The sequence below is a fragment of the Dendropsophus ebraccatus genome, chromosome 2 (genome assembly GCF_027789765.1).
Source record: "Dendropsophus ebraccatus isolate aDenEbr1 chromosome 2, aDenEbr1.pat, whole genome shotgun sequence".
In the NCBI taxonomy this organism is placed as follows: domain Eukaryota; kingdom Metazoa; phylum Chordata; class Amphibia; order Anura; family Hylidae; genus Dendropsophus; species Dendropsophus ebraccatus.
Window position 1 is genome coordinate 135858087 of NC_091455.1, and position 26817 is coordinate 135884903.

Here is a 26817-nt window from a genome sequence, read left to right on the forward strand (position 1 = left end):
ATAAGACTCATATGAGGTCTTATTTTTTCCAACACCAGATGTACTTTGTCATGACATTTTGGAATCTGAAAAAAATTATTTGCATGGAGAAATTATCTATTTTCACATTTTGGAGGGTTTTGCCTGCAATGTGGTCAAACTGAGATGTTATCTATATTCCTCAAGTCAGTATGATTACAACAATAAGCAACTTATATAACTTTTATTTTTGCATACACAGTTGCTATAGTAATGTGACCAGTGCCGCTATCTCAATGCTAGTAACTTGTCAGTCACTCTATGCAAACAGCATAGTGTTCCACTTAAAGGGGTTGGCCACTTTATAGTAAAATTGTTCAGTGTACAGTATTAGTACTTGTACTCACTGTATATAGTGACAGCAGCTCCCTGTGTACCTTATAAAGCTAGAATAAAACTCCCCTCCTCCAGGCTATTCTGCCCTGCTCTGTTTTGTTTCTGTCCATAAGATGGCTGACATGGAGGAGCATGTGACCATGCCCCTCCCCCTGTGTCCTCCATAGACATATACAGGCTCAGTGGTGGACATTGGGGGGTGGGGCATGTAAGCAATCTTATAGACAGAAAAACCACAGAGCAGGACAGCCCAGCCTGGAGGAGGGGAGTCTGATTTTAGCTCTATGAGACACACAGGGAGCTGCTGTCAGTATATACAGTGAGTACAGTTACTAAAACTGTACACTGAACAATTTTACTATAAAGTGGCCAACCCCTTTAAGTGTCTTCAAAGGAGAAGTTTCATGAAACTAAGTAATCTCTGGCAGGCAGGGGGGTGCGGGAAGATAATAAAGAAAGTATACTTACCAGTCCCAATACCCTATGCCCCTGTATCACTTCACTAACAATATCCAAAAGCTGCCGGCCTCCTGCAGCTCCTCCAGCTGAAATTTCATGGAGCGACTGATGGATCACCCGCTTAGCCAATAAGTGACTGGGGCAGGACACCGCTGCAGTCACTGACTGGCTGAGCGGCCAATTCATCAGCCGTTCCGTGACATTTCAGCTGGCAGAGCCGGGGCCATGATGTACACAGAACCCATCTGACAATTACTTCCAGCGGCTGTGGATGAAACCGGAGAGCGGCACTACGGCAGAACAAGGACTGGTAAGTTTACTTTACATCTTCCTACACCCCTGCCTGCCTGTCAGACTTCCAATACACATACAAATAATTTATAGAAAAGCTAAACAAAAGAGTTCTTATTATTGATCTATGTAAGGGTGGCCTTAGAACACTTCTTTAAACCACTATCCCCAGTTGATAGAACTATCATTTAAATTCTTTGTAATAGGGTGAAACTGCCTAGCAGGTTCACATCTATGGTATTGCCTACCTAGTAAATTCAGAAGTCTAGGAATTGTATAGCTTCACTGTCAATCTTTTCAACTTTTAAAGTAGGCGCATTGAGATAAGAGCAGCTGGGTGGATACACATAGACAGCATGTAAGATGTATGAGACAGCTGCTCTCAGTGTGTGACTGAACTGCTTATATGAAGGAAAGTGCAAAGTCTGAGGCCTGCTACTAAATCTGAATTTCATGGCTTTCTATGAGTGCTCTCAGCTGACATTAGTGTCAGTATTTGGCCCACGGGAAAGTCCTCATTGTGTACTATTTATTTAGCTGGGTCTTTGGGGTTTCAATAAGATAACAGGGACAATTTCATGCTGGAACAGCTGAATTTTTATCATTGAAGGGGTAGTGCTTTGATTCTGCAGCCCCAGTGGGCAATGAGATTAGCAGCCGCTGACACTGTGATTCATATTACAATAGTAGGCACTGAGCCAAATGCATAAAGTTATAATAACATTAAAAGCAGGTGGCAACAGACTAGTGGGCAAACCTCGGCTATAATACACTGGTTCTCTGTCACTGACGGATGATACCATCAATAATTTACTTAGTAGCTTTGTGTTTAGCAGTCATCTATACATATATATATCAATTGTTAATGACCTATGTATCAAATGTGTATCCTAAGCACTCAGCTCTTCTCCCAGCTCATTCTCCTGATTGGTCTCGGTCTGAACACTGACATGTCAAAATTTAGTTTAACATTTGGTAAATATTAAAATATAACAGCAGATTCTCATAAAAACTTCCAGCATTGATTATTTTAAGGGTCCAGTTCATTTTTAAACTGAGTTTTTGTAGTCCATTTCACGTATCCGCTTTCAAATGTTTACTTTTAACATACACAAACACATTTTTTTGTGTATGCTAAAAAAATCCATTGTATTCTTTTTTTTATAATGGAAAAACATTCAAACGGATTGCACACAATTGCATGTTTTTGCATTTGTTTCTTCATTTTTTTTCTTAATAAAATTAACACATTAAATAGACTGCAAAAACGCAGTGTGAACCCAGCTGTAGCTCGTTCACGGGAATTAAAGCAAAGTGGAGCCGATATTTCAAATGTATTTTTTTATTAGGTACCAAAAAATTTGAAATATCACTTAATGTTGAAAACTATGCCTTTAATAAAAACTATGCCCGGCGGTGCGATCCACGCGTCCGTCTCGGGCCGGGGTCTACGTCGTAATGGCGCTGATCCCGGATCGGCACTCGATTGCTTTCGGCTGCAGCATCCGGAAGCAATCCATAGCCATCCATCTCATTGATCTATGCTCTATAACTATGGGGGCTTCTAGTATAAGTGTAAAAGGAAAAAAATGTGTTGTTGTTAATTAAAAAAAACCCTCCCCTAATAAAAGTTCGAATTACCCCCCTTTTCCATGTTATAAATAAAAATAAATAAATAAATAAACATGTTTTGCATCGCCGCATGCGTAATCGCGAGAACTATTAATTTATCACATTCCTGATCTCGCATGGTAAATGGCGCAAGTGCAAAAAAAATCCTGATGTGCAAAATTGCGCATTTTTGGTCGCATCAAATTCAGAAAAAATTGTAATAAAAAGCGATCAAAAAGTCGTATATGCGCAATCAAGGTACCAATAAAAAGTAAACATCATGGCGCAAAAAATGACAACTCACACAGCCCCATAGACCAAAGGATAAAAGCGCATTAAGCCTGGGAATGGAGCGATTTTAAGGAACATATATTAGTTAACAATGGTTTGAATTTTTTACAAACCATCAGATAAAAGAAAAGTTATACATGTTACATATTGTTGTAATTTCAGTTTTACAGCAGGGTAACAGGGTAAAAAAAATACCCTCCAAATAAAAGAAATGCGTTTTTTTTTTCAATTTCACCGCACATTGAATTTTTTCCTGCATTTGCAGTGTACTTTATGCAAAAATTTAACCTGTCATTGCAAAGTACAATTAGTGGCACAAAAAATAAGGGCTTATGTGGGTTTCTAGGTGAAAAAATGCAACTGCTATGGCTTTTTAAGCACAAGGAGCAAAAAACGAAAACGCAAAAATTGAAATTGGCCTGGTCCTCTAAGGGTTAAGAAATTCATCTAGGGCAGCACTTTTTAAACAGCTAACAGTCTGATGAAGCGCGGGATACCTGTATGTGCCCCATATCAGCACACAGCAGGGACTTAAAAGCAAAGACTACACTGATGATGACAGCCCTGCATCCTCAGTATTGGCTCTGTACAAACAGGAGATTGAAGGGAATCTGTCAGCACCCAGACCCTAGCTGAGGTGCTGACTGTGTGCTTTAGCTGGCAGCCCCCTAGTGAGTATGTAATAAAGTGTCAAAGAGGAGTTATTTGTGCCACTCTCTGGCACACCTCACCACTTCTTCCTCCTCACTCTTCTTCATGAAAAATCAATGCTACACGGCCTTCTGCTTGCTCAGCTGTCAGCGAGTGTCACTGATTGCAGATCAGTCCTCTGTAGGCAGTTTATGACTGAAAGAAACACTGATCTGTAGTTGAGTCTTTGAGCCCAAATGTGTTGGAGCTGTGGTCTAGGGGTAAATCATCTGTCTAGAGAACAACAGATCTTGAATCCCCAGACAGAGAAGAAATATAGTCATATATTTTTTCTTTTTTTCTGATTATTGTATCATTTTTAAAAGTGCAAAGAATTCCCAATCAGGTCCAAATTAGTTTCAAAATTCATTTTTTAATACAATGATGCGAAAAATAAAAAATAAATTTTCTTATTTTTCTCATCATTGTATGAAAAAACTAAACTAATTTGGATCTGATTGGGAATACACTGTTAAAATTGATACAATAATGAGAAGAAAAAAAAGAAAAATTAAAGACCAATACTTCATTTCTATTAGGGGATTTGAATCAAAGAAAGACCTGCTGGTGTGCTTTAGACAGATGAGTTACCCCTAGACCAAAGCTCCAACACAGGCTAGGAGATTCAACTGTATCTGATTGCAGATCAGTACTCTGTTGGCAGATACTGACAGCTGAGTGAGCAGGAGGCCACACAGCATTGATTATTCATGAAGAAGAGGGAGGAGAAAGCAGTGGTGAGGTGGGCCAGAGTGCAGCACAAATGCTGAGGCACAACTCTTCATTACAGTTGGGGACGTGAGATTGTGAATAATCCACTCCACAGACACATTACCAAAAGGTACCGTGTTTATTAGGGGACTGCCAGCTGGGTGGTAGGGCCCAGTGCTGACAGATTCCCCTTAAGGACCTGTATGATGCCATCATCACATGGCAATGATCTCCTAGGTCATTAAACTAAGGAGTGTAGAAGAGAGAAAGAGAAGGAGTGCAGGGGGGCTCCTGAAGTACAGCTAAGAGTAGCTGCCACAGATAGAAAAGGGTGTGAAGAAGGGAGCTATGCTGTTATGTGTATTTGTATGTGTGTTTTAATCAGGGACGACCCTAGAGTAGATGGCCCCCTGTGCAAAACTTTCTTTTGGCGCCCCCCAGGCCTCTGCTGAGACCCCCTAATAGTGACATAGCTTAAATCCTGCAGCTTCACATGTGACATTAAAGTCAAAATGCATCAGAGTCTTTTATCCTGTATGTGAACCATGCGTCTTCATGAATCTTCAATAAAGTTGATTTAAAGTCTGCATGGAGGTGCTGGGTTCCTCTATACTAGTGCTATATAACATTTCTCATTAACTTTACAGTCTTTTAAACCTATATGTAAATATATGCAATAGATTTACTGTGTATTTCTGTAAACATTAGGGCTACATTCACACATAATATTTCCGTCAGTCTTTTGGTCAGTATTTTTTCAACCAAAATCAGGAGAACAACAAAATCAGGAGGACAAAGGGCAAAATTATAGTGGAAATATTTGCACAGCTTCTGTGTATTAAACCCACTCCTGGTTTTGGTTGTAACAAGCCTGACAAATATTATGTGTGAACATAGCCTAGTACTGTAGTTTATAACTACATTACTTTATGCCCAAACTCATATGCATAAGTTAAATGGCTCTTCACAAAGTAATTATTCATTGAATCACAGTGTGGTATACCCATACTGGATATATTTTATTAGTTTCCCCAGTGTTTCTCTAGGCATGTGGTATACAAGCTTTTGGCACTACATTTAGGTTCCCGTGGCTTCCTTTTTATATTCAGGATCACTATGTATGCCACTTCAGGCATAAAGGCTTTTAGATTGACAAGGGATTAGTGCAAATAATGGTATTTGTCTAAACTGGCCTTCATGAAACATGTAATTGCCTGCAGAGAATATTTCAGAGAAGCCTCCTTGCCTCATTAGCACCATGGGATGAATTACCAGAATATAGCAGTGAGAACATAATACAACTGGAGGTTCAGAACCAGTGCTACACATAGAAGCATGAGTCCCCCAAACAGCTCAGAACAAATAATTGACTTTAAGCAGTATAATAGAGGCCGCCAGAGTAATAAGCTATTCCATTTTATGACACTATTAATGCAGAGAGGGACTCTGACTTCCAATGAAGAAGAAACCACAACACTCATCCTTCAGTAGTTATTTTCCCTAATGCTTCCCTGCAAGTTCAAAATCATCACATTTTACTAGCAATCCCAGGGTAGATTATATGTAATTGAAACGAAATGTATGGTTTCGCTTACAGCGGCACTTATTCTATACTATATATACATATATATATATATATATATATATATATATATATATATATACCGTTTTTTTCGCTTTATAAGACGCACTTTTTTTCCTCCCAAAGTGGGAGGAAAAACTAAGTGTGTCCTATAAAGCGAAGACGGCTCCCAAGCAGTGCCGAGCACCACAAGGAAGCCGTCCCACCCGCCCCCTCTATTGCAGCTCACTATGCATATGCATAGTGAGTGACCCTGAGCGATCCCCTCCGCCCACCCGCCCAGCCCGCCCCCTCTATCCCCGCTCAGCTGAGCCGATCAGAAGCCTGGAAAAGTGCAATGAGCAGCACTTTCCTGGGCTCCTGATCGGCTAAGCGGCGATGGAGGGGGTGGGCTGGGCGGGCGGAGGGGATCGCTGTCCTACTCACCTCTCCGCCGGCCCCAGCAGCTCCTCTCCCGACACTCCAGTCTCCCGTAATCCTCTGGGCACAGGCAGCGGGGTACAGAGACGCTGCCTGTGTCCCGGAAGTGTTCTGCAGTGGCAGTCTCTCTTTCCCCCGCTGCCTGTGCCGGAGGATGACGGGAGACCGGAGTGTCGGGAGAGGAGCTGCTGGGGCCGGCGGAGAGGTGAGTAGCCTGTTTGTTGTTTTTCTGGTCGCAGGGGGATTGGCTACTATGGGGGGCACTATATGGGGGCATTGGCTACTATGGGGGGCACTATATGGGAGCATTGGCTACTATGGGGGGATTGGCTACTATGGGGGGCACTATATGGGAGCATTGGCTACTATGGGGGGCACTATATGGGAGCATTGGCTACTATGGGGGGATTGGCTACTATGGGGGGCACTGGCTACTATGGGGGGCATTGGCTACCATGGGGGGAATTGTATGGGGGCATTGGCTAATATATGGGGGCACTGGCTACTATATCGGGGCACTGTATGGGGGCATTGGCTACTATATGGGGGCACTGGCAACTATATGGGGGCACTGTATGGGGGCATTGGCTACTATATGGGGACACTGTATGGGGGCATTGGCTACTATGGGGGGCACTGGCTACAATGGGGCACTATATGGGGGCATTGGCTACTATATGGGGGCATTGGCTACTACGTGGGGGCATTGGCTACTATATGGGGGCATTGGCTACTATGTGGGGGCATTGGCTACTATATGAGGGCATTGGCTACTATGTGGGTCACTATATGGGGCATTGGATACTATGTGGGGCACTATATGGGGGCATTGGCACCAATCACACTGCTGCTATCTCCAAACTGTGACAATGAGCAAAATATTTTTTTTCTATTTCCCCCCCCTAAAATCAGGGGTGCGTCTTATCAAAAGGTGCGTCCTATAAAGCGAAAAATACAGTATATATATATTTTTTTTTTTTTCCAGGAAACCATAGTTTTCACCAGTAGAATAAAAATTTCCCAACAAACCTTACTAATTCACAAAAAAAGAAATGGCTTTGTGCATATCCAGGGCATAAAGAAACACAGATCGCTGTTTTGGGCACATGTTTCATGGAAATCTTTTCCCTTAATTAATTAAGGTAAATCAATAAGTTTTCATTAAAGGGGTTATCCAGCGCTACAAAAACATGGCCACTTTTCCCCCTACTGTTGTCTCCAGTTCAGGTGTGGTTTGCAATTAAGCTCCATTTACTTCAATGGAACTGAGTTTTAAAACTCCACCCAAACTGGAGACAACAGTAGAGGGAAAGAAGCCATGTTTTTGAAGCGCTGGATAACCCCTTTAATGAGATTCCTCAACTTTATTCTCACAATGTCTATTTCACACTTTTTACTTTTTTTTTTATTAACTCCCCCCCCCACTTCATATATAGATCATACACAGAACAATCACTTTAAATAAAATGTCTTTTTTAATTGCATAAACAAAATATAAACACCATCATCAGTCAGAAATCATCCATGACTATGTAGGGTCAAACAGAAAATACCTAAGAGCAACAGAAGGCAGAGAAATAACACCAGCCAATAGACCTTATGTCGTGTTTCACCTTGATTCGTCATTTATTAGAGGAGAAGTTCAGACACAAACTTTTTTTTAAAACTGCTGGGGAGGAGGTAGGTGAACAAAACAACATGCACTTACCTCCTTGGCTCCTGTGCTGGGGTCGGCTGTCTTTCGCTCTGTTCTCTGGCCACTTTCTATAGAGGAGACTTGGGATGTGACGTTCCAAGCCCACTCAGTCAGTTAGCGGCCGTAGTGGGGTTCCGCCTGTCCCTCTGACTGGCTGAGCGGGCCTGACACATCATGTCCCAGATCCCACTCAGACCTAGAAGCGGCCAGGGACCGGAGCGGAGGATGTAAGACCCCAGCACTGGAGCCAAGGAGGTAAGTGCATGTGGTTTTGTTCACTCACCTCCTCCTCAGCAGTTTTGAAAAAAAAAAAGTCTATGCCTGAACTTCTTCTTTAAGGTATACACCTGGAAACAGCCAAAAATCTATAACTTCTCCAGAGCAGGTGTAGATTTTTGTGCAATGCCAGTCTTGGTAAATGTCCCCCTATGTATTTATTCAACACTACATTAGGCTGAAACGTGTAGCGTCTAAATATACCTGATTATAATTATTTGTTTCTAGTTTTCTAACTTCCTTTTTTAACCTTTTTTTTTTTTTTAAATAAGAATTTATGAAATGAGGCACATGTAGAAGGGGCAGAAACTAAACTAGTTGTGTAGTACCCTAATGGACAGGGTAGCCTGCTGTATTAGTTTGCATATTACATTATGTACATGTCTTATATGATTAATACTTTGTCAGGAAACCTAACAAATACAGCCCATAAGGTTAAAAAGGTCACCATAATGGAGTGTAGAGCTTGATAGTTTTTTTTTTTCAATATTGATTAAGATAAAAAGGAGCTGACAAGGACATAAAATAAAGGCATGAGTGCAAATAAAAATCTGATGCACAGCTATATGTCCATTATACATACATCTTTTCTGGAGAATAATGATTTCAGTGAGAGGTGTCCTTCAGTAAGAGATGGGGTCATGTCTATCATTCAGTACATCTAAAGAAACAAATTGATACATGCAGATTCCAAGAAAATTCCCTAGTTACAGCTTATGCTGGTGAAAGGCCAGCATGACTGTACAATACACTGCAGAACACTGATCCAGCTCAAGGACATCTGAGAGTTACATGTTCCACTATGGTAGCATTATCCAACAGTACTTAATTCTGTAGGGAAATATGGGAGCTCACAGGAAATAGCTGCTGATATAATGATGTGGACTCAGTTCTAATGAATATCATATATATATATATATATATATATATATATATATATATATATATATATATATATATATATCTCACAGCTGAGCGCACAGACACAGAAGTAAGCTGTTTGGTTACTGACTGAGCTTTAATGATTCCATTCTAAATCTATAGACATAAATATGAAGTCTGTCCCTCCTTTGCAGTCATAACAGCTTCCACTCTACAGGGAAGATTTTCTATCTGTGGGAAATTTCTGCTCATTCATTTAAAAGAGAAATTGTGGGGTCAGACACTAATGTTGGATGAGAGGGTCAGGCTCACAATCTCTGTCTCCCACACCGACCTCACCCAACCATGACTTTGTTCACTTTGCTTTGTGCATTGGGGCACACACTAATGCTGGAACACTAAAATGCTAAACTCAAACTACTTGCACAAAGTTGGATGTGTACAATTGTCCAAAATTTCTAAGTATGTTGAAGTATTAATATTTCCCTTCAATGGAACAAAGCAACCCAGGCCAACCGCTGAAAACAACCCTATATTCCCTGGCCACCAAACTTTACAGTTGGCACACAGCAGTCAAGCAGGTAATATTCTATGGCTCCAGAGTCCAGTTGCGGCATGCTTTATACCACTTCATCCGCACTTGGCATTGTGCTTGGTGATGTAAGGCTTATATGAAGCTGCTCTATCATGGAAACCCATGCCTTGAAGCTCCTGGTGAACAGTTTTTAACACAGATTAGGTTTAGAACTCTGCAGTTACTGAGTCAGAAGAGCATTGGTGAGTTTTATAAATGATGTGCTTCAGCACTCAGCAGGCCACCTCTACATTGTCTTCACTTTGTGGCTGTTTTGCTGTAGTTCCTAATACCTACCAGTCATAGTTTAAAGTAGAAGGGAGGGAAGAAATTTTAGAAACTGACTTGTTGCAGCAGTGGCATCCCATTACACTGCTATGCTGGAATTTAGTGAGTTCTTTAGAACAGCCCAGTCTTTGACAAATGTGTGTAAAGGCAGACTGCATTGGTTAGTGCTTGATGTTATATACCTGTGCCAATGGTTCAATCATAACCAACATCATTTTAAACTAGAATTGAATGTTGTTATGGACGAATGGAGAATACATCGTATGGACGAATGGAGAATACAATGTGAAACAATTTGTAATTAACGCTATAACTGTCAAGTGATGAAAAAGTAATGAAGGTGAACTAATTTCTAATGATTTAAATGCTGATGTTTAAAGATTAGCGAATTTACAGCAGGAACAAAGCAAAGCTCCATGCTGTTTGTCCCTAGTTGTTGGAAAAAGCTGGATCCAGTCCTGGGAAACTGGAAGAAGTTTCCCAGGACTGGATCCAGCTTTTCCCAGCACCCAGGGAGAAGCAGCACAGAGTAGAGCAGACTTCAAAGCTCACAGCCTGATGAGCAGAATGCAGATAGGAACAAAGGGGGAGATTTATCAAACATAGTGTAAAGTGAAACTGACTCAGTTGCCCCTAGCAACCAATCAGATTACACTTTTCATTCCTCACAGATTTTATGGAAAATAAAAGGTGGAATCTGATTGGTTGCTAGGAGCAACTGAGCAAGTTTCACTTTGGGGGAGATTTATCAAACACGGTGTAAAGTGAAACTGGCTCAGTTGCTCCTAGCAACCAATCAGATTCCACCTTTTATTTTCCATAAAATCTCTGAGGAATGAAAAGTGTAATCTGATTGGTTGCTAGGAGCAACTGAGCCAGTTTCACTTTACACCGTGTTTGATAAATCTCCCCCAAAGTGTTTTGCTTCATTCCTATTGTAAATTCGCTCATCACTACTGATGGTTGAAATTGAAAATGGCTCTCAATGGAGATCAGTTGTATATAAACTTCATTTAAAAAAATGAAAATAAAATAAAAAAAAGGAACCATACCTAGCTTGCCCTGGATTTCCACTGATCTCATACAACATCCAGTCTCCCAATTTTCTTTCTTGTTTCTACTTCTAGGAAGAGTGCTCAGGATCAGGACCTGCTTGTTTAGCCAATCTCTGGCCACAGTGGTGTCCTCACTCAACCTCTTCTTGGAAGTAGGAAGTAGATAAAAGATCAGGGGGAATGATGGAGGTTATCAGGAACAGGAGGTAAATATGTTTTTGTTTTTTTCTATCTCCCTCTGTTTCTGCATAATAATAATAATAATAATAATAATAATAATAATAATAATCAAAATACCCCCTTAAAGGGGTTATCCAGCGCTACAAAAACATGGCCACTTTTCCCCCTGCTGTTGTCTCCAGTTCAGGTGTGGTTTGTAATTAAGCCCTGTTTACTTCAATGGAACTGAGTTTCAAAACCCCACCCAAACTGGAGACAACACTAGGGGGAAAGTGGCCATGTTTTTGTAGCGCTGGATAACCCCTTTATGGGTTCACTTACTGGTGCGGTTTGTAGTCAAACTCCTGTGCATGTAGTCTCTGTTTGTTTGTCTGATGATCTGTTTCATCTTGTGCAGTTCAGTATAAGGTATTGGGAAGTGAATTACTTTATCTTTTTGTTTACTGAGTTCTCTGGTCCTGGTACTCTTAGCTTGTTTCACTTAAGTCAGTGGTGTCCTGTTTCTTTGTCCTCCAGCCTGTGTCTGTCATGTATATGCCATTTGAGTCATCCCGTGGACTACTTCCATCAGTTCCTCTTATCTAATGGTGAGTTGCCATTTTGTATTGATTCTGACAGGGATATGTTTTTAAATGATTTTCTCATCAAAGCAATGTACTCACTGTGACATCTTAAAATCATTGGAATTGGAACATTATCATACTATAGGTGCATGGGGACAATATGGTGATTATTTTTAGAGGGGCACTTCACTGATTGCTCTTGTTCTGGCACAAAGGACACCAATAAATGTCTCAGGCCAGGTTCACAAATCTTTCTTATTCTGAATTTTTTTCCCCCATTAATTAATTAACTTTGCTGATATATTTGCCCAATATTCCACAGTTCTACTGGTATGTCCATATTACATCCTCTCCAGTTACATTATGCTTTTCTATTATGAATATGCCATTGTGTAACATAGTGGTAATGTTAAGGTTATTGAGGACATCTGCTTTGTAACCTTATAGAAGTATAAAGCTGGAAAATTGTATTTCTACTGTCAGCTGTAAATGTGGCACACCACTGCCCTCTGCTGGTAACTGGTACTACATCTTCTATTCTCTTTGTAATCCTTGCAAATTTATGTATTTTAGGCTTTCAATAGAGTTTCAGATTTACCAACCTATGCATTTTTATACATAGTACAGCATGGCAGAGACACAGTTGTTAAGCACTTAAGGATGTAAATGGTGGCAACCTCTAACAGCTCTGCACCATACATGCTATGAATATCAAAGTGGCATAAAGATAAAAAATGTTTTGGTGTTCTAAAGGGGTAGTGCGGCGCTCAGAAATTATTCACAGAATAACACACATTACAAAGTTATACAACTTTGTAATGTATGTTATGTCTGTGAATCGCCCCGTTCCCCGTGTCCCACCACCCCCACCCGTGTACCCGGAAGTGTGGTGCATTATACATTACCTGATCCGTGTCGAGGGCCGTCCGCCATCTTGTGCCAAACGTCATCTTCAGACGGACGGCCGAGTCGCTGCCGCCCGCCCCCCCCTCCGCCGCGTCACAACTGTGCTCAGCCGCGATTGGCTGAGCACAGTTATGCTCAGCCAATCGCGGCTGAGCATCGGATGACGCTGCAGAGGGCGGCCGGCATTCGGGACAGTCGGAGCTGTTCGCCGTCCGCCCCAAGAAGACGTCACTCGCTGAAGATCGGAGACGGGTGTCGGCACGTGACAGGTGAGTATAGTGCACCACACTTCCGGGTACACAGGTGGGGGTGGTGGGACACGGGGAAGGGGGCCATTCACAGACATAACATACATTACAAAGTTGTATAACTTTGTAATGTGTGTTAGTCTGTGAATAATTCTTTACCGCCGCACTACCCCTTTAATAGGAAATATTCAAAGAAGAAGTTTTTTTTTTAATTGTTCCTTTTCATGGTTCAATACATTTTGCAGCATTATACACACTAATGAGTATCTGTCGTCAGGGCTGTATTAACAGCTGCTGCTGCCCTAGGCACTAAACTTGGAGGTGCCCTATCTTCACGCACCCATTGGCGATACTAGACCTGATCAATACCACCATGCCCCCCACCCCCCTGGAAAAGACACCAGATTTACTGGGAAGTCTGAACGGGAGGAGGGAAACTAAAAAAAATAAAAACAAAAACATTAGTTTTTTCTGTCCCCCTGCTCCCTGTTGCTGCCCCCCTGCAAGGTGCTGCCCAAGCACCGGACCACAGGTGCCTAATGGTAATAACAGCCCTGTCTGTCGTCACATTTCAGTCAATCCCATACAGTACATTAGGGTCATCTATACCAGTATTCATTTGAGGTTATGGAAAGAAATTGGATCATGCAGAAGTAACCTACCTCTAGGAACTATAAACTCTGAACAGATTCTACCCCTGGTTTGATATGAACTAAAAAACAACCAGGCTTACCACCTTCAAACATACCTGTAATTTAAAAGTAAAAAAAAAAAAAAACCTACATGGTTTTGTGCTGACAAGTGCTGACAAGATGATTCTAGTGCATTGCTGTTATTGAGTCCCTAAGAGTCCCTTCCATGGTGCAGAGCTGTTTCTCATTCTCTTTAATTCAGGGGGCAAGATAAGAGCTGGGCTGTTTGCCTATAGTACTCACACACAACTTCCTTCCTCTTACTTCTCTGACCAAATACAGCACAGCACATACTCCTCTCCACTATTTCATACCGTTTGCGCGTAAAACCTATGGTCTGCTTGGACTAGCAAACCTAGACAAGGATTATGGTTTGTGCTCAGGCAGGTGCATATTTTCTGCTGCTAGTAAGACCAGACTGAGAACAGCCAATCACTTTGTCACTCTCATGATCACATCAGGTCAGTATGTGCCTGCTAGCAGCCCATACATTAAAGACACTATTATGCCATGAAATAGTGTTGGTGAAAGTGCAGTGGACTGAATAGGCTGGCACTGTGCTGGGGCATAGTTTACACATTAGGCTATTATAAACCACATGTGGAAAGAGAGGGGATCACTGATGTACTAGCTTTGCAAGGTGTAATGTGAGCAGGAAGAAACAGCAGGGTTATACAAGGATGAGGAAATTACAGTACACGACTGTGGATATAAACCAATAGGTACTTTGATATTTATACAAGGGGCAGCCACCCTAAGCTTTATAGGTGGTGAGATATGAGAAATTGCTTTTTGAGTACAGAAAGAGGCTTTTTTTTTTGCCTAATAAAACCTATTATAGAGTTTATTAAAAATTGCTTATACTGCTGATTTCTGCAAAAAAAAAACAAAAATAAAAAAATGAGAGTTACACTTAACCAACATGTTAGCCTCAAGAATGCATCCCTATGGTATATTGCCTGTCCTCTGTCATGAAACATGGTGTGCAGTTTATAACTGACAGCTATAATAGACAAAAAAGTTACAATATAAGTACTGCTAAAGTTTTCCTAAGGGTTCCTGGCTATAGTTCATCAGACTCTATCAGCCCTGTAAATGTAATAGTGATATAATGTCCCCAAACCATCTTGTCACTGTGAGACATGGATGAAATATCATTGGAAGACGGAGCAATGCAGTGTTAAATAACTATGAAAAGTTTACAATTTTGTTTTATATTCTTATTAATTATACCCAAAATTACAATACCCTGGGATCAGTAGTTAGGATTCTACAGGACCAACCAATGATTATTAGTTTGCTAGACCAGAAGAGATTCCAAGCAATTGATCTTTAGAAATATCAGGATTTCATAGGTTATTGGACCAAGGTTAGAATGCTAGTGGAGTGACAGGGGATCTTTAGACAACTGGACTATCAGGGATTATTAAACTGCTGGACCAAACTGGAACATTGGACAACTGTACTAGCTAGAATCATTATACCACTGGACCATCAGGGGTCAGGATGCTATATACACCATTGCTTACCAATAAGTATTCAATAACCACTGGGTACTTGGAAGGTAAATATACCACTGACCTACAGGGAAGAAACAATGAGCTAACGGAAATTAGATGTTAGCAGAGCTAAGAGATATATATATATATATATATATATATATATATATATATAGTGGTGCCTTAGATTGCGAGCATAATTTATTTCGGGACTGTGCTTGTAATCCAAATCAACTCTTAAACCAAAGCAAATTTTCCCATAGGAAATCATTGGAATGTTGACAATTGGTTCAACACCCTAAAAATAATGATTTTTAAAAATTCTGAATAACATGAAGAACAGATGAAACAAGCAGATCACCATGTTGCAGTAGCATAGTACAACAGTCTAGAATAGAGAAATAGGGCTGCTGTCAGAGGTCTGTGTGGTCACATGACAGCAATGGTGAAAAGGGGGAGGGGTTCATCAGGAAGTGAGGATCACAGAGCTTTGCAGGAGGACAGTCACAGAGACTTCTCTATACAGCAGTGTGTATAGCTGGGTGTGAGTGCAGGCACATTATAGCAGGAATGGAGAGGATAGCATACACAAGGGCTGACATATCTGCCATGATTTGGAAAGTGAGGCAGACTTCCTGGGTCAGAGTACGGGGCTGTAGACCACCTTGTGCAGGTGATGCCCCTGCCTCACTTCTCCTCCCACCCAGTACAGGGAGCTCTTAAACCAAAGCAATGCTCTTAAACCAACTTACAACTTTGAAACACTGTGAGCTCATCTTGCAAAACCATTGGAGTAGTAACTCAGAGCACCGTTGCAGAAAGTTTAGCAGCATCCCCAACTGGCATATGGACCTTAGGGCCCCCTCAGCCACCAGGGCTGTCACAGCTTTTAAATTGTAGTGCCCAAATTTTTTGCATCAGGGTTCTGAAACTAAATTGGATCACAATTCTCATTATCAATCAATCACTGTCTGAATAACCCGCTGTTATCCTCTACAATAACTATGACATTCCTCAAACCAGGGATCTAAATGAACTCTCCTGATAAAAAGATATACTGGATGTTGTCATAGGGGAAGCAGGATAGATGAGTCTGGCACTAGGGAACACAAGCTCTCTGCAATATTTACCTCCGTAATTATTTCTTGCTGATGCTTTTCAATCTGATCCATAAAGTACCGTCATAGTGAATGTGCCATTCTGCTGCAGCACCAGTATTTCATGTTTGTGAACACTTCACTTACCTAACACTCTTCCCAGGAATAGGGCCTTTGGTCCGTTAAACTGAGTCTCAGAAGCAGGAGGAAGGTAGTACGTTGCTGGAGAGTAATGATCGAGCTAAGGAACAGGAATAAGATAAAGACAAGAGGGAAGTGAGATGGGAGTTTAAATAAAACCCCCTGACATTGTATTTCATGAGATCAGCTCTTTATAATATCACATTATCCTGATGATTCCTTTTCCAATACATCTCTGACCACAAGAAGAATGATTGTCCTTGAAAACAATGGTGAGCTATTCATTTATCAGGAAGAAGACGTCTCGTCCTTGCATTTCCCAACCAAGAGCAAGCTGGGTGCAATGCAGTACATGTGCTATATAAAGAATTGTACATACTTTGTTACATATATTATATCTTTTTAGTACTAAATGTATGATTTTCTATATAGGCATTATATTATATACTATTCTATATTATTTTCATGCGTGATTTATTTACAACAAATAATACATAAGCTAGCAGTGAATGCAATTGTCTTGCAACATTAGCACCATCTAGTGGCAGACATGGACCTTGTTGAGGGCTGCAGCTTTGGTTATGTTATTCTGCCCATATAACTATCAGACTAGGTTCTTTTCACTAAGGAATAGCATACTGTAGTACTTGTAGCTATCCTTGAACCTTGGTTTTGGATATTACAGTTTAATAGATGACAGCTTAGAGTTTATTATTGCTGTATTTATGCAGTTCCATTGTGATTTATTTTATGCTTTACATTGACCATAGTGTTAATGTTTTTACAGATAACCTAATGATAGAGAACTAGAGGGCCAAATTGAGCATGTTAAGTAGCCTTTCATTCGCTACTCAGAGGCTATAAAATGTTTTCCCATGTGGTATAAACTTGTGGTGAGTCCTAACACTTCAATAACCAAGATAGCCAATGTTCTTGTTAATAGATATCATCTTTCTTTTATTTGGGCCTATTAAAGAGGTTAGCCATGCTGCCGAGGCTGTGGGGGAGCAGGACAGGTAAGCATACATTACTGACATGTCCCACACAGCCTCAGCAGCATGGCTAAGTATACGTTTTTCCCGGACAAGCCCCTTAACGGCAAGTGGAAATCTAAATGGTGCTTGACTAGTGATACTTGCCCCAGGCTAATGCCTTTGCCTGCTGTTTTTGCCAGGCTGCTTCTTTGCTGGATTTTCCTTTACATTTTGTACAACCTTTAGCTATGTTCACACACACTTTTTTTTTGGTCTGTATTGTTAGTCTTATTTTCAGATGTTTTTGTTCCCACATAGCTTTTCTTGTTTTGGTCCATTTTTTTCCCAGCAATTTATACTTTAAAATGGCCCATAGATATTCACAGTTAAAGTCAAACAACATTATTATCTTATGACAATGGCTGAAATATGTTAGACAGCGTGTAAACCTAGTTCTTGAACAAATTGTCATAGATTGACACCTAGGGGAGGGAATTTGCCAAATAACAGGTCCTATGGAATGAGATTCCCGCAATACCACCCCTCCCCCTGCCTTCCAGCTGATGAGTGACAGCTGTCTGCCTGTACACAGCATGGATAAATAGCTGCCAATCAGCAGCTGATGTGCAGAGTTTGCTGGTGCTCATGAATATCCAGGACTTCTAAGCACAAACATATAATGGGGAGGACTATTTATTGTCAATATTATTCAAGAGGATATCTACGATATCTGCAAATCACAGAACAATGTCAGTGATAAATCATTCCATTCAGTTTTCCTGTAACTAGTTTATGCTACCCTTAGATAGGGCAGCATAAACTTGCTGACAGTTTTTTTTTTTTAAAGCGAATGTACCATCAGGTACATCACTTTTTTTTCTTTATCCGATCAGCGCCGGCGCAAGGATCTCGGTTGCACTGTCTTTTTTTTTAAACGCCGTCCAGTTTCCACACTTTGCACCATCTAATGGTACATTTGCTTTAAGTAGGAAGAAATCCCAAATCTTCTTTTAAAATCCATCTTAAACTATTATATACAGTAACATGGAGTGGATATCAAAAGGGTATGATGCGGTTAGGGGATGTCTCCTGAATTATAGATCGTAAACTTTTATGATTAAGAGAGCACCCTTAAACCCATCAGATGCTCTCTATGCCCGCTCCATGATACTGGATTAGATAAAGAAGGTTTTTATACTCACATTATACATTAAATGCTGAATACCTTCCACTTACCAAATCTAACCACACATTATTTCCACACCCCACTACAAGCTACCTACTGATTATCTTATAACTGACCCAAAAAACAGAAATAGTAGTATTACTCCTGCTTCCTTACTGTGTTCAGCCACAAGGATCTCAATGCTGCCATTATTCTGAGATTCCCCCTTTTGACCACCACTATAGGGTTTAAGAGGACCTGTACAGCATGAAAACATAGTCTTATGGTTACCAAATTATAATTCTGCTAGATTAAGATGATAAATGAGTTCATGTTATTATGTGGTTTTCTAGGGCAGTAAAGGGAGTTAAAGTGTTTTTATATTATTTGCCAGATACAGAACTCCTTCTCCCCTTTGGTGCATAGTGATGGAGCTAGATGGGGAAATCCTAGCTTCCTGCAGCCGCCAGTAAATATAGATAGATCCATATGCAGTGAGCTCCCTTTGAAACTTGGTTACATGATAGCCAGACCCTGGTGTCTCTGGCATTGTCAACGTCTTTATCTCAGATGGAGCTCGCCAGTTGTTACGGTTTCATCTCTGTATGTATGGCACATTATAATCACTAGTGGGAAACGTATCTGTGTGTTGATAATACTTGATCTGAACACAAGGAAAAATAAAGCATGTGTATTTAGTAGATTCCATAAAATCCTTTCTTACTTTTTTAGCAGTGTTCAGTTACAGCTGGCAAATAGTAATTTGCGGCTGAGCCCTCACACACCATTGACCACACAGGGGGTTCTCACTTTAAGACTGGCACCATCTTGAATGATTATTTGGCAGTTTGCTGTTGTTGAAATTGTATAATCTTCCAATTGTATACATGCGACAAATCACAGACCTGTGCTTGAAAACAGTTAAAGCTTGCTGCGAGAGCATCTCTACCCGGGCCTAATCCTCCACTAATGGGATATAATTAAGCAAGCAGATGGTTCCTGCTTATTAAAAGTGATTTTTTTCTAAAATATTCAAAAGTCTGTCTAGACTCCTACTAACTTCTCCAAGGTAGATCATTATGTTAATGTGAATGCATCATTTATAAGTTGGTTTCTGTTCTAGAACACATCATTTTTTACCATGGCGGGAAGTTGTCATACCCGCTGCCAGTTCATAGACTAAAGAAAGCTTTTCCCTTACTGGCCTTTATGGTTAAAGTTCTAAATAAAAATGTGTTTTTACCAAGAGCTATGAATGACCTTACCCAGTTGTGTATGGACAGGATATGATTATCTGTATTAAATCTGAACCAGGTCTGTAGCCATTGTCCATCACTCGCTGATGCACATTTACACCCCTGCATTACCCCAGCCTAGGCTCTATACCTGATGTGACAAGTGGTGTTGAGCCAATAGGTGTTAAAAAGGAAAGAACACTGCCCTACATTCTACCGCTCAATGCGCACCAGTCTGAGAGTACACAGCTAACTGACTACCACTGTAGTATCTGTAACTGGATACCCTGACATTGACTATTACAGTTACCCTGCATGGTATTCCCACACCTCCAGAGGATACCAACAAATTGGTTGAGGCAGACGTCTGAGGGGGATACAGCAAAGGGTCTGTCTTAACTAGAGACAGTACAAAGGGGTGGTATGGACTTGGGGGTCAGCCTTATAAGTGCGTTAGCCCCGGTGTACCCTGAGCGAGGAGGGTGAGCCGGCATCTCTTACACATTAGGGTCTAACAGGAGAACCTGCTGTGAACTTACTGTAAGTGGATGCGGGCAACATTCCCTCAAGCAACAGTGAACATCGATATCTGACTGAGGAGAGGTGAGATTGAAGGTTTATTTCAGTTTTGCTGATTATTATTGTTCCTACAACCTGTGGCACTGTTGCATGGAGTAATACCGAATGAGGATTGCTGGGGGTTCTGGTGACCAGGAATGTGTATTTGTTGTGGGCATATTAGTTTTTTTTTTTTTTTTTTTTTTATTGGATATTTACATTACATTTTGTATGTGCACTCCATTCTGTGATCCTGTATACCTTCTGGTAGTGTTTTTTGGGCTAGATTGGCTAAATGATAGTTATACTGTACTGTGACTTCAGTGGCTAAAGAAGTTTGATGCAGCCCTAGGAAGTCCTGGAAAACAGCCTATGCCTGTATCCATGTTTTTCAGGCAGCCTTAGGGCTGCATGCAACTTCTTCAGCCACTGGTTAACAATTCTGCATTCTTGGGTCCGGACAAGCTTACTCAGAGTTCGCTCATCTTATGTTTTTTAATTTAGTGCAATGGAAAAAAGCCACTGCGAGACAGCTAGCTGAAGACAGCTAGGCATGTTAATATTCAGCATGCCTTGCCATTCTCTCACCCAACATCTGCCATAGCTGCATTGTTGGGAGACCCCCATAAATGTTAGGTTATTGACCTGACTCACTAAAATAGCAGTTTTAAATTGTCACTGTTGTTTCAAATGACAATAAACTCTTGGCCACCAGGTGTCTCCCTTTCCTGCAATCTTCTGTTCACTGCTTTTATCTCTAGTAACAGACAGGGCCGACTCCAGGCTTTATCGGGCAAAGTTAAAACACCCATCATCCGCACACTACACAAACACCCATCCTCTAAATACTACGCAAACACCCATAATCCAAATGCTACACTAACACCCTTCATCCACACACTATGCACACCCATTATCCACATGCTATTCAAACACCCATCATCCACACACTATGCACACCCATCATCCACATATTATTCAAACACCCATCATCCACACACTATGCACACCCATCATCCACATACCATGCAAACACCCATCATCCAATTCTGTGCACACCCATCATCTGCATCATGCAATAGTGTGTGCATTCACACACTACTCAAACACCCATCATCCACACACTATGCACACCCATCATCTACATCATGCACAAACCAATCATCCACCCGCTATGTAAACTCCCATCATCCACATCATGCACGCACCCATTTATATGGGGATGCTGTGCATGTGTGTGTGTGTGGCTCTATATGGGGATGCAGCACATGGGGGGGGGCTCTATATGAGGATTCTGCTCATGGGGGGTCTATGTGGGGATTCTGCACATGGGGGCTATATATTGGGGTGCTGCACATGGGGGACTATATATGGAGGGCTGCATATGGGGGGCTTTATAAGGGGATGCTGCTTATGAAGGGCTATATAAGGGGTGCTGCACATGGGGGGCTCTATATGGGGGTGCTGCACATGGGAGGGGTTATATATGGGGATGCTGCATGTGTAGGGGCTAAATATGGGGATTCTGCACATGGGGGGCTATATTATATGGTGACTGCACAGAGGAGTCTATACTATAGGAGAGTACTAACTATGGCTTATTATGTGGGGGTGCAGTGGAGCTATAAAACTATATACAGACCAACTACTATATAGGGACACAGGGGACCTTAATACTTTTGGGGGGGGGGAATTTACGAAGACCGGCATACAAGTATGTTAGTCTTATATTAGGCCCCACCCCCTTTTCCCTGCTAGGATTCACTAAGAGGCGCACGGAATGATTATCATTCATAAACGCGCTCCAACGATCGCTTCGTGGAATTGGTGTAAACAAGCGAACGACAAAGGCAAAATCGTTATATTGTCGTTCAAAATTGTTTTTTAGCATGGCGAAAAAAATTGTTGGTCTTAAAATTGTTGGTCGTAAAATTAGAAATCTTTCAGTCGTTTGTAAAAAAGTTTAAAAAAAGTTGGTGTGTCGTATGGCCGGCGAATGTTTTAAACGACCATGTAACGACTGCAAAATAATCATCACACTACATATATCGATTACATTCCCACGTGTTATGTGTTATCGTTCGCTTAAAAAAAGTTTAGTGATCGTTAACGAGCGGTTGTTGGAGTGAGTTTATGAACGATAATCGTTCCAATGTAATAGGGCCTTTAGTGTGTCCTTAAAGGGGTCTATACAGACAATAGGAACGATCAGTGGTTCACCCTCTACTCAGTATATGAGCTGTATACACTGGCGGAACTACCGCCGTAGCAGCCGTAGCGGCTGCTACGGGGCCCCGCCGCATCAGGGGCCCGTGACGCGGGCCCCTGGAGCTGACATATCCTGCAGCACCCGGCGGCTGAGCATGCCTCCCGGGTGCTGTAGCCGGGGGCCGGTCCCGTGCTCCTCCCGACCCGGAGACTCCTTTCCCCAACCATAGGGAAAAGGAGTCACTGGGCCAGGAGGAGCACGGGACCGGTCCACAGCGCTCCTGTCACCCCCAGTCTGATACGCGGCTGCCGTCTGATGCCGCGTCCTAGCCCCGGCAGCGCGCGTATCATAGAGTTCTGTGTGGGCTTGTGCTGCGGCCCCGACTTCCGGCACAGAGACGTGTGCCGGAAGTCGCGGCTACAGGCCCACACAGAACTCTGTGATACGCGCGCTGCCGGGGCTAGGACGCGTCATCAGACGGCAGCCGCGTATCAGACAGGGGGTGACAGGAAAAAGGCTCAACGGGGGAGCGTGTTGTTAGGTGAGTTTTTTTCTTTTTTTTAAACTTGCTTTTCTCGGGGGGGGGGGGGGGGAGAAGGGGGCATCTATAAGGGGGGGGAGAAGGGGGCATCTATAAGGAAGGGGGGAGGAGAGAAGGGGGCATCTATAAGGAAGGGGGGAGAAGAGGAGGGGGCATCTATAAGGAAGGGGGGAGGGGAGAAGAGAAGGGGGCATCTATAAGGGGGGGGGGAGAAGGGGGCATCTATAAGGGGGGGAGAAGGGGGCATCTATAAGGGGGGGGAGAAGGGGGCATCTATAAGGGGGGGGAGAAGGGGGCATCTATAAGGGGGGGGAAGGGGGCATCTATAAGGAAGGGGGAGAAGGGGGCATCTATAAGGAAGGGGGGAGGAGAGAAGGGGGCATCTATAAGGAAGGGGGGGAGAAGAGGAGGGGGCATCTATAAGGAAGGGGGGAGGGGAGAAGAGAAGGGGGCATGGGCATCTATAAGGAAGGGGGGGAGAAGAGGAGGGGGCATCTATAAGGAAGGGGGGAGAAGAGAAGGGGGCATCTATAAGGAAGGGGGGGGGAGAGAAGAGAAGGGGGCATCTATAAGGGGGGGGAGAAGGGGGCATCTATAAGGAAGGGGGGGGAGAAGAGGAGGGGGCATCTATAAGGAAGGGGGGAGGGGAGAAGAGAAGGGGGCATCTATAAGGGGGGGGGAGAAGGGGGCATCTATAAGGGGGGGAGAAGGGGGCATCTATAAGGAAGGGGGGAGAAGGGGGCATCTATAAGGAAGGGGGGAGAAGGGGGCATCTATAAGGAAGGGGGGAGGAGAGAAGGGGGCATCTATAAGGAAGGGGGGAGGAGAGAAGGGGGCATCTATAAGGAAGGGGGGGGGAGAAGAGGAGGGGGCATCTATAAGGAAGGGGGGAGGGGAGAAGAGAAGGGGGCATGGGCATCTATAAGGAAGGGGGGGAGAAGAGGAGGGGGCATCTATAAGGAAGGGGGGAGAAGAGAAGGGGGCATCTATAAGGGGGGGGGGAGAAGGGGGCATCTATAAGGAAGGGGGGAGGAGAGAAGGGGGCATCTATAAGGAAGGGGGGGGAAGAGGAGGGGGCATCTATAAGGAAGGGGGGAGGGGAGAAGAGAAGGGGGCATCTATAAGGAAGGGGGAGGGGAGAAGGGAAGGGGGCATGGGCATCTATAAGGAAGGGGGGGAGAAGAGGAGGGGGCATCTATAAGGAAGGGGGGAGAAGAGGAGGGGGCATCTATAAGGAAGGGGGGAGAAGAGAAGGGGGCATCTATAAGGGGGGGGGAGAAGGGGGCATCTATAAGGAAGGGGGGAGGGGAGAAGAGAAGGGGGCATGGGCATCTATAAGGAAGGGGGGGAGAAGAGGAGGGGGCATCTATAAGGAAGGGGGGAGAAGAGGAGGGGGCATCTATAAGGAAGGGGGGGGAAGAGAAGGGGGCATCTATAAGGGGGGGGAGAAGGGGGCATCTATAAGGAAGGGGGAGGGGAGAAGAGAAGGGGGCATGGGCATCTATAAGGAAGGGGGGGAGAAGAGGAGGGGGCATCTATAAGGAAGGGGGGAGAAGAGGAGGGGGCATCTATAAGGAAGGGGGGAGAAGAGGAGGGGGCATCTATAAGGAAGGGGGGAGAAGAAGAGGGGGCATCTATAAGGAAGGGGGGACAAGAGAAGGGGGCATCTATAAGGAAGGGGGGGAGAAGAGGAGGGGGCATCTATAAGGAAGGGGGGAGAAGAGAAGAGGGAATCTATAAGGAAGGGGGGGGGGGGAGAAGAGGAGGGGGCATCTATAAGGAAGGGGGGAGAAGAGAAGGGGGCATCTATAAGGAAGGGGGGGAGAGGAGAAGGGGGCATCTATAAGGAAGGGGGGAGAGGGGGGCATCTATAAGGAAGGGGGGGAGAGGGGGGCATCTATAAGGAAGGGGGGGAGAGGGGGCATCTATAAGGGAGGGGGGAGAGAGAGACCATCTATAAGGGAGGGGGGGGAGGGGGACATCTGTAAGGAAGGGGTGGGGAGGGGGGCATCTATAAGGAAGGGGGGGGAGAGGGCCATCTATAAAGGGGGGACACCATAGGGGGAGAGCAGGCCATCTATAAGGGGAGAACATAGGGGGAGAGGGGGACAACATAGGGGGAGAGGGGGATATAAACGTACAACATTGGGGGAGAGGGGAACATCTATAAGAGGACAATAAAGGGGGAAAGGGGGCCATCTATAAGGGGACAATATAGGGGAAGAGGGGGCCATCTATAGGGGGGGCAACATAGGGGACCATCTATAAGGAGACAACATGGGGGGGCATCTATAAGGGGGACAGCGGAGGGGGGCAACATAAGGAAGCTATCTATAAGGAGGGGCGACAGAGAGGAGGGCCATATACTAAAATGGGATCACATAGAGTCAGCCTGCCCACTAAATGTGGGTGTAAAGGGGCCAATACAGATGTGCAGTTGTTAGAGATGAGGATGGTGACAGAGTGTGGAGCCTAATCTGTCTGTCTGGCAGATTCTGTGGATTCGTGGCCCGGAGAAGTTCTCATAACGGCCCAGGACAGATGGAAAAGAAAATGAAAAGGGAAGAACTCCGATCAGAGAAGACGTCTCCTGTAAGTCACCTGATGTAACTGTACTGTAATTTATATGGTGTACAGGACCTGTGTAGAGCTGAGTATGTTGATGGCATAGTGGTCGATCGAGAGGGGGGGGGGGGCGGGGGGGCCCCAATCAAAAGTTTGCTATGGGGCCCAGCAATTTCTAGTTACGCCCCTGGCTGTATATATTCAGATTTTGCGTCCTGCTGACTCTGATAGCACTGTGTCCGAGGGGTGGAGGGCCGACGAAAGCAAATTCCACACAGGGCGCCATGTACCCTAAGGCTGCCCTGACCTGGGGACCTCCACCTGCACTGTAATATTACAGCACAGATTGTCAGGACACACACATACACTTGCCTAGGACACCTACAAATATTACAGAAAATATGAGTATCTTTACAACAGGAAATAGTGCCGTTAGCTGTACAGTGTATTTGATACCTGGAATATGATGTTTCTTCCATTCCTGGTGATATTGACATTGTGTGGTTGCCCATTAGCCATATTTTTATGGTCAGTTATATCAACAATAAAAGGCTCTTTGGTTCCTCCCAAATTATATCGAATTTGTAAGATACCTGAAAGAGGAACAGAAAGCATTAGTGGGCTATGTGACAGCTAGCTGGGTTCACACTACGTATATTTCAGTCAGTATTGTGGTCCTCATATTGAAACCAAAACCAGGAGTGGATTAAAACACAGAAAGGATCTGTTCACACAATGTTGAAATTGAATGGATGGCCGCCATATAACAGTAAATAACTGCCATTATTTTAATATAACAGCCGTTGTTTTAAAATAACAGCAAATTGCCATTAAATGACGCCATTAAATGACGGCCATCCACTCAATTTCAACATTGTGTGGGCAGAGCCTTTCTGTGTTTTCAATCCACTCCTGGTTTTGGTTGCAATATGAGGACCACAATACTGACTGAAATTTACGTAGTGTGAACCCAGCTTATGGTGTATAGCTAAGCGACTGGCTAAATTGAACATATTCTTTTTTTCAGAAATTATTTTGCCTTTATAGTAGAAACTCAAGTCTAT

At 43.2% G+C, this 26817-nt stretch overlaps 1 protein-coding gene across 1 annotated transcript in view; it reads right to left on the bottom strand.

The window, feature by feature from the left end:
• The window catches only part of CNTNAP2 (contactin associated protein 2), a 1369824-nt gene that overhangs the window by 39116 nt on the left and 1303891 nt on the right, over nucleotides 1-26817 (bottom strand). Inside the window, exons 20-21 of the mRNA XM_069958388.1 lie at nucleotides 26210-26346; nucleotides 16513-16606 (exon numbers count right to left, since the gene is read on the bottom strand). Coding sequence (XP_069814489.1) covers nucleotides 16513-16606; nucleotides 26210-26346 — 231 coding nt within the window. The remainder of the gene's footprint in view (nucleotides 1-16512; nucleotides 16607-26209; nucleotides 26347-26817) is intronic.